At 42.7% G+C, this 18137-nt stretch overlaps 1 protein-coding gene across 3 annotated transcripts in view; it reads left to right on the forward strand.

The window, feature by feature from the left end:
• The window catches only part of CFAP61 (cilia and flagella associated protein 61), a 281759-nt gene that overhangs the window by 166282 nt on the left and 97340 nt on the right, over positions 1-18137 (forward strand). For all 3 annotated transcript variants that reach the window (XM_040447823.1, XM_040447824.1, XM_040447825.1), the window contains 2 exons: positions 1640-1767; positions 17654-17752. In XM_040447823.1, the coding sequence (XP_040303757.1) occupies positions 1640-1767; positions 17654-17752 (227 nt within the window). The remainder of the gene's footprint in view (positions 1-1639; positions 1768-17653; positions 17753-18137) is intronic.

The raw sequence follows: 18137 nt of genomic DNA on the forward strand, positions 1-18137 counted from the left end.
AGATAAGGGTTCTATCCTCTAAATTTCACATGTTCCTTGATGGATGGCAAAGCATGTGGCCACATCCAAGCTACCTCAGGCACTGGAAGGTCAGTGGGAGCCAAGCTTTACATAGGACTTTACCATTAGCCTACTGGATTTCCAAACTCTTAGTAACTCACGATTTTAAGAAAATTCAAAATAGATTTGGTCTATTGGAATTTGAATATCTCTGAGCTGTAGGATGAGTTAATGCTGATGTGATGAGAATTTAACTGAGTGGGGTGCATTGGTGTGGCTGTCATTCCACTGCCTTATGGACTCCATTGTAACTGATGAGAAGTCAGTTGTAATTCTTCCAGACATCAAATAAAAATGTGTGTTGAATTAATGAATTAAAAATAGAACTAAGGTCAAACTGAAAAAAAGGTGGGGGTAGTCGGTGGGGGGAGCCCATCCGACTCTTGTTTTTGGCTCAGGTCATGATTTCATGGTTCATGGGTTCACTGACAATGCAAAGCCTGCTCAGGTTTCTCTCTCGCTCTCTCTCTCCCTCTCTGTGCACCTCCCCCACATGCTCTTTCTCTCCCTTTCTTTCAACATAAACAAACTTAAAAAAAATAGAACTAAGGACTATCGACACAATAGAACATCCTTTCAAGAATACCCTACTCTTTTTATCTCTTTGTAAATCTTTCCTTCATACATTTACTGCTTCCACTGAAGCCTTTGCAGGAAAGTGAATCAAATAAATCAACTCAAGAAAGTTTTCCAAACATGGGCATTAAAATGATCACCAGTAGGGGCGCCTGGGTGGCTCAGTCGGTTAAGCGTCTGACTTCAGCTCAGGTCACAATCTCGCGGTCCGTGAGTTCGAGCCCCGCGTCGGGCTCTGGGCTGATGGCTCAGAGCCTGGAGCCTGCTTCCGATTCTGTGTCTCACTCTCTCTCTGCCCCTCCCCCGTTCATGCTCTGTCTCAAAAATAAATAAACATTAAAAAAAATTAAGAAAAAATAAAATGATCGCCAGTTACCTTCTCTGCTTCTAAGAGTTCTCCTTGACCTCAGAGCATCTGAAAGTTTGAATAACTCTTAATCATCCAACATGTTTTTGTCATTCAACTAAGGTTTGCCATTCTACAAATTACTGAACACATATGTACAAGGCACTGGGCTAAGTGGTGTGAGGGACGCAGAATGGAAAGAATTAATATTTGCCTTAAATTACCCAACAATTGTAATCTCATTGTTGTTCAAGTTTTCAGGGTGATCTTGGACAGAAGGAAAGGTTGAGACCTTTCCTAAAACTATGGATTCTTAAGGAGCAACTTGTCTATCTTCTTGTGGGATTATTTACCTCATTGTTTCTAATCATAAAGGGCCTCAGTTTTGTAAGAAACATCCATCAGCAATAAGAAAAAAATTATGTAAACCAAGCATTTTTATGTGAGGCAGACTAGGTATTAGGTATTTTCCCAAACTCATGTTAATATCTTAAAAATTATTTTCCATAAATTTCACTATGGCTGTGCATGGGCATTTAGTCTGATTTGCCAGTAGTGTCCGGTTAAATAACTCTTCTACATAATTGCCAATCTGGGAGCACAGACTCAGCTATATCTTCTTTAAGTCTCTCTTTTTCTTTGTATCTTTTATTCTAGTTGGGTTATGCCTTGAACCATACAAATAGAAAACTAACATTGGAACCGAAAATAACTGTGAATGCCAAGATTGTTGTGGTTGGTGCATCCAGTGTTGGAATTTCCTTCCTAGAGACGCTGGTATTTTGGTGAGTTGTTTTACTTTATTTGTTTGTTTTTAAATAGGCTCTTCTCTTCTATACCTGAAAGGTTGTTTTGAAAGAAAAGACCTGAAGTTTTTTTGCCACCCCATACACCTTGCCTAGGTGGATTGATGAAGCAGTGAAATATTCTAGACTGAGGGTTGGCAAACTATAGCTCCTGGGTCAAATGTGGCTTTCTACTTGCTTTTGTAAATAAAACTTTATTGGAACACAGTCACATTTATTTATATGTTGTCTCTGTTTTCTTGATACAGTGGCAGATTTGAGAGACCGTGACAGGGACTGTTTAACCTGCAATGCTCAAAATACGTACACTCTGACCCTTTCTAGAATTTTGCCAACGTTAGTCTATACTAGTGTTTCCCTCATTGGTTGAATCATAAGAATCACCTAGAGCATTTGTTAGACTCCCAGACTCAGCACCAGACAGGAACACAGAACACAGAATCAGGAACTCCCAGGGAGGGCTCTGGGGATCTACATTTTAGCAAGTGCTCCATATGATCAGGCAGATTTGGGAACCAGTTTTGACACTGCACATCACAAATAGGCTTTCTGAAATGGCAGACAAGCCAGGACCTTTCTTCCATACCCTGCATTTTAGGTGTCAGGGAACAGAGTAAAACCCCCCAGGGAAGACTGAGGCCTTCGCATCCCTTCAGTGCTGTTTTTTTTTTTAATCCTCACAGCACTAAATGGGTTTCCTTTAAGAGCACATTTTACTGATAGGTGATTCCCGAGAATTCTCAGCTTCCCCTGACTAGCTCTCCTTCTACTCACTGAATTTCAGCCCCTCATTGACAGGAAGAGCCCTGGGTTATTGTCCAAGAACTTGGGTTCATGGCCTGGCATCACCAGCACATGATGCGGAACCCTAGATGTGTTACCTCATTTTCTCTCAGACTTGGTTTCCTCATTTTTTTATTTTTTTATTTTTTTAAAGTTTATTTATTTATTTTTTGAGAGAGAGAGAGAGAGAGAGAGCAAGGCAGAGGCAGAAAGAGGGAGAGACAGAATCCCAGGCTCTACACTGTGAGGAGCCCGACGCAGAGCTCGAACTCAAACTGTGAGATCATGACCTGAGCTGAAATCAAGAGTTGGATGCTTAAGTGACTGAGCCACCCAGGCATCCCTGCTCATTTATTTTTTTTTTTAAAACTCTCATAGATGTCTTTTTAAAAAAAATTAATGTTTATTTATTTTTGAGAGAGAGGGAGACAGAGTACAAGTGGGGGAGGGGCAGAGAGAGGAGACACAGAATCTGAAGCAGACTCCGAGCACAGAGACTGATGCAGGGTTCGAACTCACAAATGGTGAGATCATGACGTAAGCCAAAGTCTGATGCTTAACCGACTGAGCCACCCAGGTGCCCCAATAAAGTCTCATAGTCTCATAGATGTCTTAAAAGAGCTTGGCTTTGGAGAACCACAGACTGCTGAATCAAGAGTCCAGTTTTTTCTAAATCTCTTGCTCAGGATCACATGAGAAATTTTAGCTCCTGTTCAAAACTGTAGGTGCTAAAAGATAAGCAGAAGATGGGAAAAAGCTCCCCACTAGCACTCCTCCAGAAGCCAGCAAAAGTACTGGTCCAAAGAAGATGGGTGAGGGTTAAGGGTTAGACAAGGAAAGGGGTGGAGGAAATGACCCCTACCAGGTGTTTGCACTTAGTTGATAAGGAGACAAGCTAATCCCAAATGGTTACTTTGCTCATTTGACATCACATTAACCAGATAAAGATTTTTTTTCACTTTCCAGCCAATTTGTTCAGTTATCTGGATCATACCCCTAGTTAATCAGAAATAAGTCACATGTCATTATTGAAATTAGCAACAGAGCTCACATGCTTTAAATATTGTGGTCAGTCTATAGCAATCTTTCATTGCAAGAAAGAAATAATGAGAAGCACCCAGGAGCATCCATTTTCCCGTGTGTGCCACACTACAGTTTGAGGGCTCTCCTCATTCTGAGGGGTCTCTTCATCTAAGACTCTGAGCAGCAAGTCATATGTGACCATTTCTGAGTGATTTATCAGTGTGGACTTGTGAAATAGTAGTCAAGAAGTTACCAGAAACAGGTCTGAAATCTTCATTCAGCTACATACTTAGTCATGGTCTTATTTTAAATGATTACATTAAGATATACACATATCATTTTCTTTTTGTGGAATCAACTTAGATTTAATAAAGACAAGAATAAATTTGGATCTAAGTACTTGGTTGATTAAATTCCTCAATCAGACAGACCTTTTTAAAGCATTTTAAAGTACTCACAGTTCTCTGTCATCGTTACAGATTACGTATACTAAAAATAGACTGGTATCAGTTTACGGATCTTGAATCCTTCACAGAGGAAATACTTTTCTCATTATTTTCCCTAATTATTTTAAATTAGCAATCACCATAGTAACCTACTGCATATTTTACTTACCAGCTTAACTGCATTTGAACTAGATGTTATAAATGATTTGACCCGAAATGAAATGGAAGTGATCACCAGACACTGGCCCCCAATGAGGATTGAATCCAGATTTTAGAGGCAAGATTTAGAAAAATTGCCCTCCTGAGTTCCTGCACCACACTATCAGACTCAGCTGAGGCACTTCAGTTCCTGCAAAACCCATCTGAGGCCCAGTACAGCAATCTCTTTTTCCAGAAAGCCTGATAATCCTGTCATCTGGAATCTAAACAGACAACTCTTTGTCCTCGTGTTGTGTGCGTGCAAAAAAATTAGAAAGCATTTGTCCTCTTCAAAGGACACCAAAGGCAATCCTTGTACAAATTCTTACCCCTTGTTACATCCTTCTTTCCTCAAGTGCTAAGGTGCTACTAGGGGAGCTGAAGGGATTTGCCCTTAGTCATCAACTAATACGGTAGGACAAGGCTCTATGCAAGGGGGGAATAGTGAACATGATGTTTCAATTTTTTTTTTTTTTTTTTTTGTAAAGCATTCTATCTGGTCCTTTGCTGTTACCCATCCAGTTACATCTGCACAGACACACCTTATCTCTGGTTGTCAGGCCTGTGGGTCCCCCTGCATCTTCATGTCCTTACCCGGTCAAGGTCTCCTGGGCCCCCGGTTCCCAGTGACATGTATGACAAGTGTTTTCTTAGGGACACATACCAGTATCCCTTGGGGTTCTCCCACCCTTCCACCCCTATTCAGTCTTCCAGGGCTGAGCTAAAGAGCGGTAGCCCTGCTCTCACAGCTTCCTGCAAACTCTGTCAGGCTTCCTGAGGCTCCTGACTGGCTGATGGAGAAGGGTGGGGGTGTAGGGTAATTCAGGGTCAGGGTGAGCCTCAGCTAATTTGTTCCCCATGCCCCAGGGCATATGCATTTATCTTCTCAGGATACTGTGTCCAAGAAACTCCAAGAGGAGCCCAGGAGGGAATGTATTTGGGCCCCAACATCCCACCCTATGGCCAGTGTGGGCTCAAGCCACATGCATGGCCTTTCCTGATAACCTTCCCTGCAGGGCACGGATTTCCATGGTGATCACCAGGAGCTGAGTAGGAGACCAACAGCTGGCATCGAGTCAGGGCCAGGGGAACTTACTTGGTGTAGGGCATGAAGAGGAGGAAACCCCTACTTATCCTATGGTGTAGAGGGCAGTGAATTGGAAGGGAACGGCAGTTCTTAAGACATTTTATTGTGAATTATTTAGGTTCTTCAGCGTCCCAAGACATTCACATGATGGACCTGAACTATTTTTAAATTATGGTTCTCATGATTGATAGGTCATGTTCACTTGGCTGCCCCACTTCTTTGAGAATGAATGTTCTTGGCTTGGACAGTATAAGTATTTCATATATATTATCCTTCTTAGTACTTGTATTAATAAGACTTGTCTAAAACCCCAATCATGGGGAAAAGCAGAAAGAACCTGGCCTCAGTTGTCAGCCCCCTTCTGCTGCCAATCAGTGCTATGGCCTGTCTTCCTCACTGTGCTGAGAAGGTCATGGCAGGGACTCCCATGGTCCTGCCAGCCCAAAGTTCTGTCACCCAAGGAACACCAATCTTATCTGAGGCCTAAAAGGAACTTCATCTTCTTGGTTCACAGCCAGGCCTGGAGGTGAGCATCTATCACCTGTCAGGGAAACACTATTTCCTGGAGGAGAGCTTTGCAACGAAGTCTGAAAGCTCTTTTCAGAGAGCAGGAGGCTCTTTCCCACAAAATGTTAAGAGGTTATATTTTCACCAGCCACCTCACGCATGAAGTCCCTCTCTGCCGAACCCCCAAAATGTCATGCTTTGAATACTTCAAGCTTTCCACTGAAGTACTCCAAAATCATTTTTTAAAGAGAAAAGGAGAAATGCCATGCCCCCAAAAGGGTGGGTGGGAACCAGGTCTGTGGACTCATCTTATGTTTCACGTCCTTCTTATAGTGTGGCCTGTGGAACAGCAGCGTCACCATCACCTGGGAGCTCGCTAGCAATGCAGAGCCCCAGGCCCTGTCCCAGACAGTGTCCCAAGTAGATAGCACCCCCCCCCCCCAAATAAATTACACAGAACGGTTTCTTCGCTATCTCTAGGGCATGAACTCACTGAGCTGAAGCAGTTACTGGTTTATTCTGTTTCAGCTCTTGTGTCTCCCTGCTTCAGTGCGTTACATTATTTACCCCTAATTATGGTGCAGCTCCTTTTAATCCATTGTTTTAAAATCCTTCCTAATTAAATTCTGAGGTAAAGAATCTCTTGAGGAGCCTGCAGTGGCATCCTGGGATGACAGTGACTGAAAGCAGCCCCGGGTGGTATCCCAACAACCCTTGGTGCGCCTAGAGAAACACACACTTGGATTCACAGAAAGCGCTGATGGGCGGGAGGGCCCAGGCCCACCTCTTCCACTTCTACCACCACAAAGAGTTTTCTCAACAAAAACAAAACAAACAAACAAACAAACAAAGACCAACCCAAAGAATCTCATCAAGGGGTAAAATCTCTGATTTTCTACCTAAACATGGATCCCTCATCAGGTTGGGTGAGTGGGGGCCACTAAGAATAGCTTGAACTGAGGAGGTCACGTTTGCAGAGCCGCAGTTGTGCCCGGATGACCAGGTCTCCTGTTATGGGGCTGCATATCCGGCACAGCTGTGGGATCTGGCAGCAGCCAGCAAAGCGCTTGCAGCTTAATTAGACTTTTTTATCTTTACGTTTGTCTGAGGACATCTGAAACCTTCAGTGTGGCCTGTCACTAATTAGGTGACTAATTAAATAGTGCTTACTTGCTGAGCTCAGAGCTAAACCCCAGTGAACAGGTTGGTGACTGCCATTGTTCTGTACTGTTGGTCTCGGCCCCGTGAACGGATGGACATGTGCTCTCCCTGATTGTCCTTTTGATACGAGGGCAAATGCAGCGTGGCGGCCAGGCCCGTGGCACGTGCAGCGCTGCCCTCCCAGGTGCCTGGGGAGCAGGCCGACTGGGCAGGTCGCGTCCTGCCGTATTGTTGTGTTGGCATCACAATGGGACCTGTCAGGGGCCCATACGGAGGCCCGTCTTGTGGCTGGAGTGGGGTGGGGAGTAGGGACAGCTACGTGTCAAGCTCAGAGGGTCTGGCCTTCCCAGGCAGAAAGACCTGACATTCTGCCACTGGAAAATAATGACCAGACTCCCTGGTGTTGTGAATCACAATCGAGTTTCCTAACTGAATCCAATATTTAAATGTAATTAATTATAAATGAAAAAAATCTTCATTTATTGAAATTATCCACTCCTGTTCATTTCAGGATAACTCTTCTTATCTCCTACCTTCACCACTTTAGAGACTCCGAACAAAAGAAAAGCAAGACTCTTTGAGCAATATTAGGCCTTTTTTGGGATCAGCTTATTGTCATTTTTTGTGGGGCTTTTTCATGATTCTTTGAGGCTAAGGATGTTAATTAGGGAATGTATTCTTCATGATCACACAAAACATAACCACAGGTGTCAACTGAGTAATAAACTCACGCACTCCGTCTCCACCCTCTACTATTGTTTCATTTTCAAATGATGATGTCGGCACCTGCCTTCGGTTACATTCCTTCAAAAGCTGAAAACAAAGAATGTGGATGCAAGCAGTTTATTTGGGGGCCATCCCAGGAAATCACCTGAGAGAGCAGGGTGGTGAGGTGGGAAAGGGAGGGAAGTCAGCAACACCCCCAAAAAGCATTTGTCAGCAGGTTGCTGTGGGCAACTGAGACTCAATCCTATACTGGGACCCTTCAAAGGACACAATGGAGAGTGGCCCCTCTTTGTGTGAGGAAGCTGCGGTATTTACCCACCAGTTCCTGTCCTTCTGGTCACATGGTCACCCTGAACTGTTCTTCCAGCCTGTCCCTCCAGCTCCCATGGTCAAAAGATGTCCCCAGGCAGACAGGAACAGGAAAGCAGTGGGGTGGGAGAACCTTTTGCAGTTGATATAGGTAGGCTCCCTACCATCCCAATTTCTTTAGTCAGTTCTTTCTTTCTTTTTTTTTTTTTTTTTTTGTAAATTTTTATTTATTTTGGAGACAGAGAGAGAGACAGAGTGTGAGCAGAGAGGGGCAGACAGAGAGGGAGACACAGAATCCAAAACAGGCTCCAGGCTCTGAGCTGTCAGCACAGAGCCCGACGTGGGGCTTGAACCCACCAACAGTGAGATCATGACCTGAGCCTAACCGACTGAGCCACCCAGGTGCCCCTAGTCTTGTTCTTAATTAATATTCAGTTGTCCTTTGGTGAAATACAGGGGCAGAGATGAAGGCAGAGAAAAAGCAAGGCTAGATAATAAGACTGTGTCAAGAAGTTTTCAAGGCCACCTCTCTTCCCAGGCATTCTTGTAGCTCTAAACAGGATCCAGTCTACTCCACCAGAAACCTTGGCTGGAAGAAAAGGTGGCCTTAAAAGCATGTGTTGGCAGATACTTTATTTATAATTTGGGACAGAGATAAGGTTAGATCAGTAGTTTTCAAACTGTGGTCTGTGGACCAGCACTTCTGCATTGCTTAGGGATCTGTTGGAGATGCAGATACCCAGATGCCACCCTATAAGGATTGAATCAGAAATGCAGGGGGAGGTGTGGGAATCTGTGTTTTCACACCCCTGGGGGTCAGGATCCAGGAACCACTGAGTTAGAGAGCTCTCCCATGACTTGATGGGGCCCAGGAAAATCATCCAAAGTCTGTGAACCTGTTTCTTCACCTGTACAATGGGGAGAGAACCCAGAATCTCTCCTCCTACACTGGCACGAGGGTTAAATCAGGTGATAACACACAAAGCATCTGGTAAAGCCTATCACTCCAAGCTTATTAGACTGGCACCTCCCCACTAATTAAATTTACATATCCAGTTTCCTTGTGGGAGCCTCACATTGTCTCTAATAGGAGGGAAGAGCCTGGGGAGGTAGGGTCTTCATATGGAAGATACTCTCTCCCCTGAGGATTAAGGATGAATCAGAGGTGTTTCTTGCCAGTATATGTGTCTGCTCCCTGCTAGAGGTCCTGGTCTGGCAAAGATGTTCTCTTGAAATTCAGTTAGGGGCGCCTGGGTGGCTCAGTCGATTAAGCGTCCGACTTTGGCTCAGGTCATGATCTCGTGGTCCGTGAGTTTGAGCCCTGCGTCGGGCTCTGTGCTGACAGCTCAGAGCCTGGAGCCTGTTTCAGATTCTGTGTCTCCCTCTCTCTCTGACCCTCCCCCGTTCATGCTCTGTCTCTCTGTCTCAAAAATAAATATGTTAAAAAAAATTAAAAAAAAAAAAAAAGAAATTCAGTTAAAATGGCTACCATCTCGGATTTACCATCAGGAGTACCAAGCAAGCCGACCAATGCTCTGTGGTGTTTCTGTTTTGCAAAAGTGCTTGACTGCAGAGAAAACTGGTGTTATGCCCTGCCCTGTTAGCTGTCTACCCAGGCTGAGGGATAGAAATCCCTTTTGGACCAAAGACTCTCATGGTCATAATGGCCACATCTTTGGCTCCCACTGACCATCACTACCTAATGGGCTGCCAATGGATGTTTCTTAAGCCCTTTCATGATACTTGGATGCTTTTCAAACATTAATCTGGACATATTTTGGGTCCTCTCTTTTGCCACTAACCTCAAGTTTATCATGTAAGTCTTGAGGGGGCTCTGAGTGCACCCCACACCCCAAATCCAGGAATTCCACTGCATTAAAAACAAAACAACAAAACAAACAAAAAACAAGGCCAAAAACAAAAAATTCACTTTTTACTTATGTGTCTCAAATATTTAACGGATCATATACTTCCTTCATTGAAACTTATATTAAACTCTACCCACCTTTCTTATGCACCCAAAATCACTGGGAGCCCCTCACTTTTCTGTGCCTAGAACAGTGGTTCTCAAAATGGAACACCAACATGGACATCATTTGGGAACCTGTTATAGAAATACAAATTCTCAGGTCCCACCCCAGACCTACGGTATCAGAAACCTGGAGAATGGGGTCTAGGGATTTTTGTTTAAACAAGCCCTCCAGGAGTGACTCGGACTTTAGAGGCACTAGGTCAATGCCAACTGTCCCCATCCTGCTGTCCGCACCTTTCTCATGTGCAGCCTCAGTTCCCAAAAGACAAAGGACACCGTACACACTCAGTCACAGCTCCCTGACCCCGACTCAGCTCTGAATCCACTAGTCACTTTCTTGCATCCCTATACCTTCAACCGATTACAGAAGTGACTACAAGCACTTTGAGGGAACAAGGAGGTGTCAAACTGGCCCTTCTCGTACACCGTTTGATATTGGGTGGCAGTTTGGAGAAGCCTGGAGACGTGGTAGAGGTGTCTTCTGTAGAGGTGTCAGGTAGTCCTTCTGTAGAGGTGTCAGGTAGTCATACCCTCTGGGGGATTGGAGCGCTTGGAGCCACCGTTGAAACCCAGACAAGGCAAGGCCAGTTACTGGGCACATGGCTTCTGAAGACCGTGTTAATCCCTAACTGAAATTCTCTGAAGATAATTTCTTTCAAAAGGACGACCAGAATCTTTCCAATCCTTACCAACATGGTAAGGCACTTGTGCTAAAAAAAAAAAAAAAAAAAAGAAAGAAAGAAAAAAAAAAAAGCCCTGAGTTTCCTTTTATTTTAAGAACTAATGATGGAGAAACATGTTATGATCAGCGTCCTAGACATGAGCGTAATGTTGAGCAACTTTTTCTCTAAGCAACAGATTGTGAAAATTCCAGACTTAACAACTCTGTACATCAAAGCTATTTGTGGGGGTGGGGCTGGGATGGGGGTGGAGGTGGAGGTGATAGTTATAAAAAGGGCCCTATTCCTGAAGCTACAATTCCAGGAATATGTATTTTTAAGAATCCCCAGGTAATTCTAACATGCACCTGGGTATAGTAACCATTTATGTAGACATTGCCTCAAAATTGGCAGCTCTTATCTGTAAGGAAACGTATTTCCCCCTATAATTGCTCATTGCAATTAACCTGTTTTTATGAGCTTGTTTTCCAAACCACATTTTCTAATTCTCAACAAATCATATATAACTTCTATGTCATATCATTACTTCAGGGCTTACTTACTAGGCATAATTATTAACTTATCATTAAACATGACATAGCTGAAGTCATTACCCCATATCATAGTATTTACACACTAAATTGGACCTAGTAGAAAGCATCTCATATACTTCATGCTTAAACTATCACCATTAAGAATAAAGGTTCAAGAATATATAAATGCCATGCATGAGGAAACCTGACCATATGGTGTCTATAAAGCCTTGTAACCACGAGCATTTGCCCCAAGCAACAAACCTGTCCTTATCCCCACCCCACACCTCCACAAGTGACCTCATCACTTTTGGATCCCCACAATGCTCTGTTCCAGTCTTAAGGAACTGATCGATTGGTGTCTTACATTTTGCCATCTCTTGTGTGCAGAGGCTTTCCAGCTGGTCTTTCATAACTGCTGTCTTAGTATCTACATCTTATATATGCTCCATGTATATAAAAATATGATCAGAGTACAAATGTGTAACATTTTTACTCATATGTACATAATCATTTCCCGTAAATTATAAAGCAAAATCCAATTTCATCTTAGTTTGTTTTGCCAGACTTCCAAATTTTATTCTTATTCGTTAAGTGACCATTTCAAACATTACATTCATTTTCATTTTTTCAGTTAGGATTTATGTGTTATTTTTATGCAGAGATACACAAGCTTTTCATCTGAGTTCCTGAATCCCCATACCTTCCTTCCCCTCTCCCTCCCCCCTCCCCCAGTCCCTTACCCTGGCCACCACCCCCTCCCCTGAAGGGTCCCTGAAGAATTCACAAAGCACCGGCAAACAGACATTGTTGGGTTCAGTGTTGATTCTAGATCCTTGTCCCAGGACATAAGCCTGGATTCAGGCAGGTTTGAGATTTGCTTCTTGGCCCCTTTTTCCAGGCCCCACCCTGGTTCCTACTGGGGCTCCCATGAATAGGAGAGCCATGTAATATGGCACCGAAGAGAAGAGAGAAAAAAGGTCAGGGAGAGAGATTTGAACTTCTTCTTTGCCCCATGAACCTTCCCCACTTTTAGAAGTGCTCAGAATCCTTGACCCCACCCTCTTCAGGTCTTTCTTTCTTTGGTCTCCCCCTGGAGGTCCGAGTGTGCCACTACTGACAGCCAGGAGGCCATGGATGCAGCTGTTGGGCTATTTTTACTAAGACAACAAACAGGAAGTGGCCAAGGACATTGTCAAACAAATCTCTTTGTGAGCTAAACAAAATAATATTGCTGAAGAAAGTTAACAATTTTTCAGGGAGAACCTGGTAAATTCTCTTAAACAACTTATAAATATTTTGACTTGTTTTGCCCTCCATTTTTCTTTTGGTATTGGGAGTTCCCAACTTTTAGGTTCCATCTATAGCATGTCACCATTAATTTTGTGACATTATGTGATAGCATTAAGACTGAATCAGATCGGAGTTATTTTTTGACTATTTAAATAAGCAGTTAAGTTAAATAGCTGTCTTGAGCTAGGATTTACTGTAATTTGGTAAACATTTTTGTCATTGTTCTGAACAATTCAGAAAGCAGAGATTTTAGTAAATTGTAACATTTAGATTGATGTGGGATAATTATTTTCTCTCTCTATATTATCTATTCAAATAAAAGCATTAATGAAAGCAGTTAATTAAATCACTGGCTTTGGTTGCCCTTGCTATGCCAAAAAAAACCCACAAAAAAACAAAAAACAAAAAACAAAAAACCCAGCCAGGAAAAAATTAAAAATAAAAGTAATAAGCATTCACTTGGCAGGCTGACAGGTTTATACTGCCCAGAAGGGTAAGCAACATGAAAAGTTTTATGTTTCTTTTATCATGCTCACAGTAAATTGGCAATGTGACCTCTTTATTTGAAGGATAAGGATGTTTAGACCTAATTTTGTAGCTGTCCCCCTGAAGCATGGAATGAAACGCAATACCTTTTACTTATTTCCCTGGATACTCTAATCCCTCCCTGCTTTACACGTATCTCTGAGCTGTTCCTCCCCTTGTATCCACAGCAACATGAAATCCCCACTGGAATTATCCGCTGCGAAAATGCAGGTGCGCTTGTTTAATGTTTCATTGGCTTGAGCACTTCACTTGAACTTTTTTTTTTTTTCACGACACAGTGACCTTTGATTTTGGAGCAGAGGACTCACAGTGATGTTAGTATTGTTTATATACAGTAAGCCAACACCACTAGATCTGAGAACGGTGTTGTCTCTGTGGTCCTGCTGTTCTGCCATTTTGTCTACTGTATGCCCAAATCCAAGATGTACCCTGTGACTCACTGTTCTGTTTGTAGGAACTTCTAAAATATTCACTGGTCATCAGATTAAAAGTCTTAAACATTTGATCTCCATATGTCACCCTCAGAAGAGCTAAAATCTACTAAAACTGCACATTATAAACTTTATGATTTTGGACCAATATTCTTAGTTATAAATTAAGAAATGTTTGGATGTTTCTGAATCAGATTAAAAAATTACATTAAAAAAACACAAGGTTGGAGGAAAAAGTGGACACATTCATAGAAAGGCATGAAAGAGGGAACCTTCACTGAATAGCAAGAAGTTTAATGAGGTTAGTTTAGCCCCCAATACAAAGGCCTTATATACCGTGCTCATGAATTTGGACTTAATATCTTAAATCACTTTAATTAAATAGTTATTCATTTAAAATGTTTTATGTAGCAGGCAATATTCTAAACGTTTTTACAGATACCGTCATTTAATCCCACAGCACCCCTATAAGGCATTAGGTTCTATTATTCCCATTTTACAGATTAGGACACTGAAGCACAGAGAGGTTAAATAACTTGTCACTCGCCCAAGGTCAGAAACCTAGTATGCTAGAGGCTGGCATCCAACTGAGGCTATCTGACTCTTGAGCCCATAGTCTTAGCCACTCTGCTCTGCTACTATCAAAGTGGTGAGCAAACATGGAAAATTAAAACTAGGAACGATTGAGATTGGATTTAATTTAAAAAGAGGTTTTCGGGTCCCCTGGGTGGCTCAGTTGGTTAAGTGTCTGACTTCAGTTCAGGTCATGATCTCGAGGTTCAGGGGATTGAGCTTTGTGCTGGTGATGTGGAGCCTGCTTGGGATTCTCTCTCTCTCTCTCTCTCTCTCTCTCTCTCTGTCTCTCTGTCTCTCTGTCTCTCTCTCTCTCTCTCTCTCTCTCAGCCCCTTCCCCATTTGCTATCTCTCTCCCTCAGAATAAATAAATAAACTTTAAAAGAGGCTGGATGTGGTGACCGGTTGTGGAAAGTGAGAAAGAGGGTGGGAGTCTGAAGTTGGCTCTCAGATTCCTAACTTGAGAGGTGGTTAGTTGATCATGCCTTTGACTGAAATAAAGGAGCAATGGAATGGGACTACATACTGATTTGGGGATACTTGTGAAGCAGCCACATTAGAACTGATAGGCCCTTGGAAATTGGGTTTTGAGCTCAGAAGGAAGCTTTCATGCAAATACGTAAGATGAAGTCATGGTGGTAGATAACATCACCCAGGGAGATAGGCACGAAAACTGGGAAGCTTGTGAGCAGGGAGATGGGCAAAGGAGGAGGAGCTGGTGAGAAAAGCAATAATAAGAGAGAACCTGAAGATAATGTTGCCGCAGACAGCATGTTCTCTGGCTGCAGCTTTTGGGTAGGGCCTCCTTCCTGGCCCCAGCTGTCACCATTTCTTCTATTCACATCAGTAATGGCATCTGACCATTGCTAGCTCCTGGATGACTCCCCCTTCCCCTTTCAGTTCCCAGAACCCTACACATACATCTGCCTTTTCTCATTTGAACCACATGGTGTCAGCCACCTATTTCCTCCTCCAAGCCCATCTAGCCTTCCTCCATGAGGCAGTATGAGTAGAGATTTCTAGTTGTTTCCCAGTATTTATTCTGCACTTTGTCCTTGGTAACAGAACATTGGGCAATATGGTTCTTTAAAAAAAAAAAACAAAAAAAAAACAAAAAAAAACCACTGTATTTCTCTTTGAAAAACCATATTTTCCAGGCTCCCTTTCTGCTACATGTGGCTGTGTCCCTGAGTTCTGGCAATGTAAGCAGAAAAGTCACATGGGATTTTAGTCTCTTCTTAATGGACAGCCTTTTCCACCCATTCCTCCTTCCTTCTGCCTGTAATGTGGATATGGGATATGATTGCTGGAGCTCCAGGAGCTACCTTGGGCCTGAGGAGACATTGAGAATGGAAGCCCCCTTGGAGTAGCAGATAAGCAAGGCCATGGCCCCTGTTGACTATATGGCTCCACCCTATCGCAAATAAACTGGTTACTTCCAGGTTTATAAGTAGTGTTGTAAGGACAATTTGCTGGCATAGAAATAGGGAGAGGGTGCCCCGGGTGACTCAGTTGGTTAGGTGTCCAACTCTTGATCTCAGCTCAGGTCTTGATCTCTGGGTCATGAGTTTAAGCCCTGCACTGGGCTCCATACTGGGTGTGAAGCCTACTTAAAAAAATAGGAAAGATAGAGGAACATGAAGAGAAGACAGGGTTAGTGGAGAGAACCTGTCTTTTGAATTACAGGGAATGGAAGAACGCTCTTATAGATGTTTCTGGAGGTTATAAGGGGAACGGGGCGGGGGGAGGCCTGGTGGCTCATCTTTGTTTTCTTTATGGTGTGAGAGATGTACTAACTAACTTGAGAGTGAGGAAAGGGGATGGGAGGGAAAACAAGAAAGGTTAAATTAGTGACCTTGAAGATTGGATAGAGGACCAGAGTAGCCACCGTGAAGAGTGCATAAGAGTGGCTAAGGCTAAAGAAAAGGAGTAGAAAGTTTGGTGCCCTTACAGATAAAAATCCAGAAAATATCCCCACTCAAAAGCTTTTGGAGAAGTCTTTAATTGCACAATTGCATAATTCAGTATATTATAGTGTGGCAATTTGGCAATTTAAAAGTCATTTGATCCATGTTGTTAGATCATTCAAATTATTCAGTGCCAAAGGGATTGTTTTTGTAGTAAAAGATATAGCTGGATAATTACTAAGCTGCCTGTTCACAGAGAGCTGTAAAAATGCCCATGTATAACTATTATTAGTATAACATAAACCACATTTCCATCACATAGGCACCAAAGCCAAAATAAATTCTAACTTCATGTGAGCATCAACATGTATTATTAGCTGCATTTTGCACTTTCCATTAAATGTAAATAAATTAAAGACCTGTCATCAGTGTGCATTTGCAGACTGGGAGCCCTAAGTAGCTGGGGTTAATTGTGACCTTTATGTTATTTGAACATATTCAAAAATTTTATTCTTATGATTAGAGAAGATGTGCTGGGTTTTCTTTGTATCAGATAAGAATATTCATTCTTAAATGACATGCATCCTTCGAGACCCTAGAGCACAACCTTTCATAATATTTAGCTGTTTTTAAATGTCAGGTGCAGTTGAATTTATTACATTGCCGGCCCATGCCATTACCGAAAGTCTCCTGCTTGTAGTGGTACTTAACAGATTGTCAGTAAATTGATAGCATTTCCACATTTGGAAAATTTCCAGTTTCCTCATGGGAAAGGAGGGCAGGTGTTTTCCTCGAACTTGGTGAAGGTTTCTTTTTTGGCATTTGGTTGCTTGAAGGGGAGGTGTAAACTCAGAAGAGATTTTAGAGAAAAATATCTTTCTCACCATCCTATGAAAAGATCAACTCACGCATAAAATTTTGCTGACTTTAGCTGAAGGGCAAATTTGCAGCAGGAGTATTTTAATGCTTAAGGGAAAAGATGGAGTGAGTCTTAAGCACATCCGTTCTTCAGCAGCCTCTGCTTATGCTCCTGGGTGTCCTACTTAATGTCACTCACAGGACTTGGTTAGAGGGCAGTGAGGTGAGTGCAGAGGGCACTGCTGGGGGTCAGAAGAGAGATGGCTCTCACTTCCAGCTCTGCTGCCCATGAGCTTCAGCTGTGAACAAATTACCTGTTTCCAAGCTTGATTTTTGTCTGTATGAAAGGAGGATAATAGAGCCCTGCCCCCGACTTCCAGCACAAACTATCTTTAACACTAATCCCTATGATGATGCCTATGAACATGCTTCGGGCCCCGGAATGTCGATGCGGGGCTCCATCCCACGATCCCGGGATCATGACCTGAGCCAAAATCAGGAGTTGGATGCTCAACCCAGGTGCCCCCTGAGAGGCAATTAAAAAAAAATGAAATGGTGTCTGCCATGCTGGTGTTCTGGCTTCTGGACGTTTCTGCAGTTAGAGGCTCCAGAGCCATCTCCCTCCTTTCATTGACATGGTCAGTTCTGTTGGAAAGTTTGTGCAAAAAGAGTTGCTGAAAAGAAAAGTTCAGCAATTGGATGATACATAAGGTAAGGTTAAATTGAATTATAATAAACCTTCACCAAGTCGAGCTTTACCTCCTTTTTTGTGTGTTTTCTTCTCTCTCCTCAGCTCTCACCTGAAGTTTAGTAATCTCACCCTGATTTCAACCCATGGACTTCCTGGAAAAAGGCTTCTGGGTACTGAACAAAGGAAGTTTTTAGCAAGCGAGTAAGAATTCCATTTGATTTTTCATTCTGAGGCCAAATGTCCTCATTTGGGTGCATTTCTATGCAAAATACAGTTGACCCTTGAGCAACACAGGGTAGGGTGGGGGGTTTAGGAGCTCTGACCCCCATGCATTCCAAAATCTGCATGTGACTGTTGACTCCCCTAAATCTTAACCAGTAATAGTAGCCTATTGTTATCCAGAAGCCTCACCAATAACATAAACAGTCAATTAACACATGTTTTGTATGTTACCTAGAGAAAAGAAAATGTTATTAAGAAAGGCACAAGGAAGAGAAAATACATTTACAGTCCTGTACTGTATATATTGAAAAAAAGTCCATGTGTTAAGTGGAGCCACACAGTTCAAACCTGTGTTGTTCAAGGG

The sequence above is a fragment of the Herpailurus yagouaroundi genome, unplaced genomic scaffold (genome assembly GCF_014898765.1).
Source record: "Herpailurus yagouaroundi ecotype Mexico unplaced genomic scaffold, PumYag 196, whole genome shotgun sequence".
Classification (NCBI taxonomy): domain Eukaryota; kingdom Metazoa; phylum Chordata; class Mammalia; order Carnivora; family Felidae; genus Herpailurus; species Herpailurus yagouaroundi.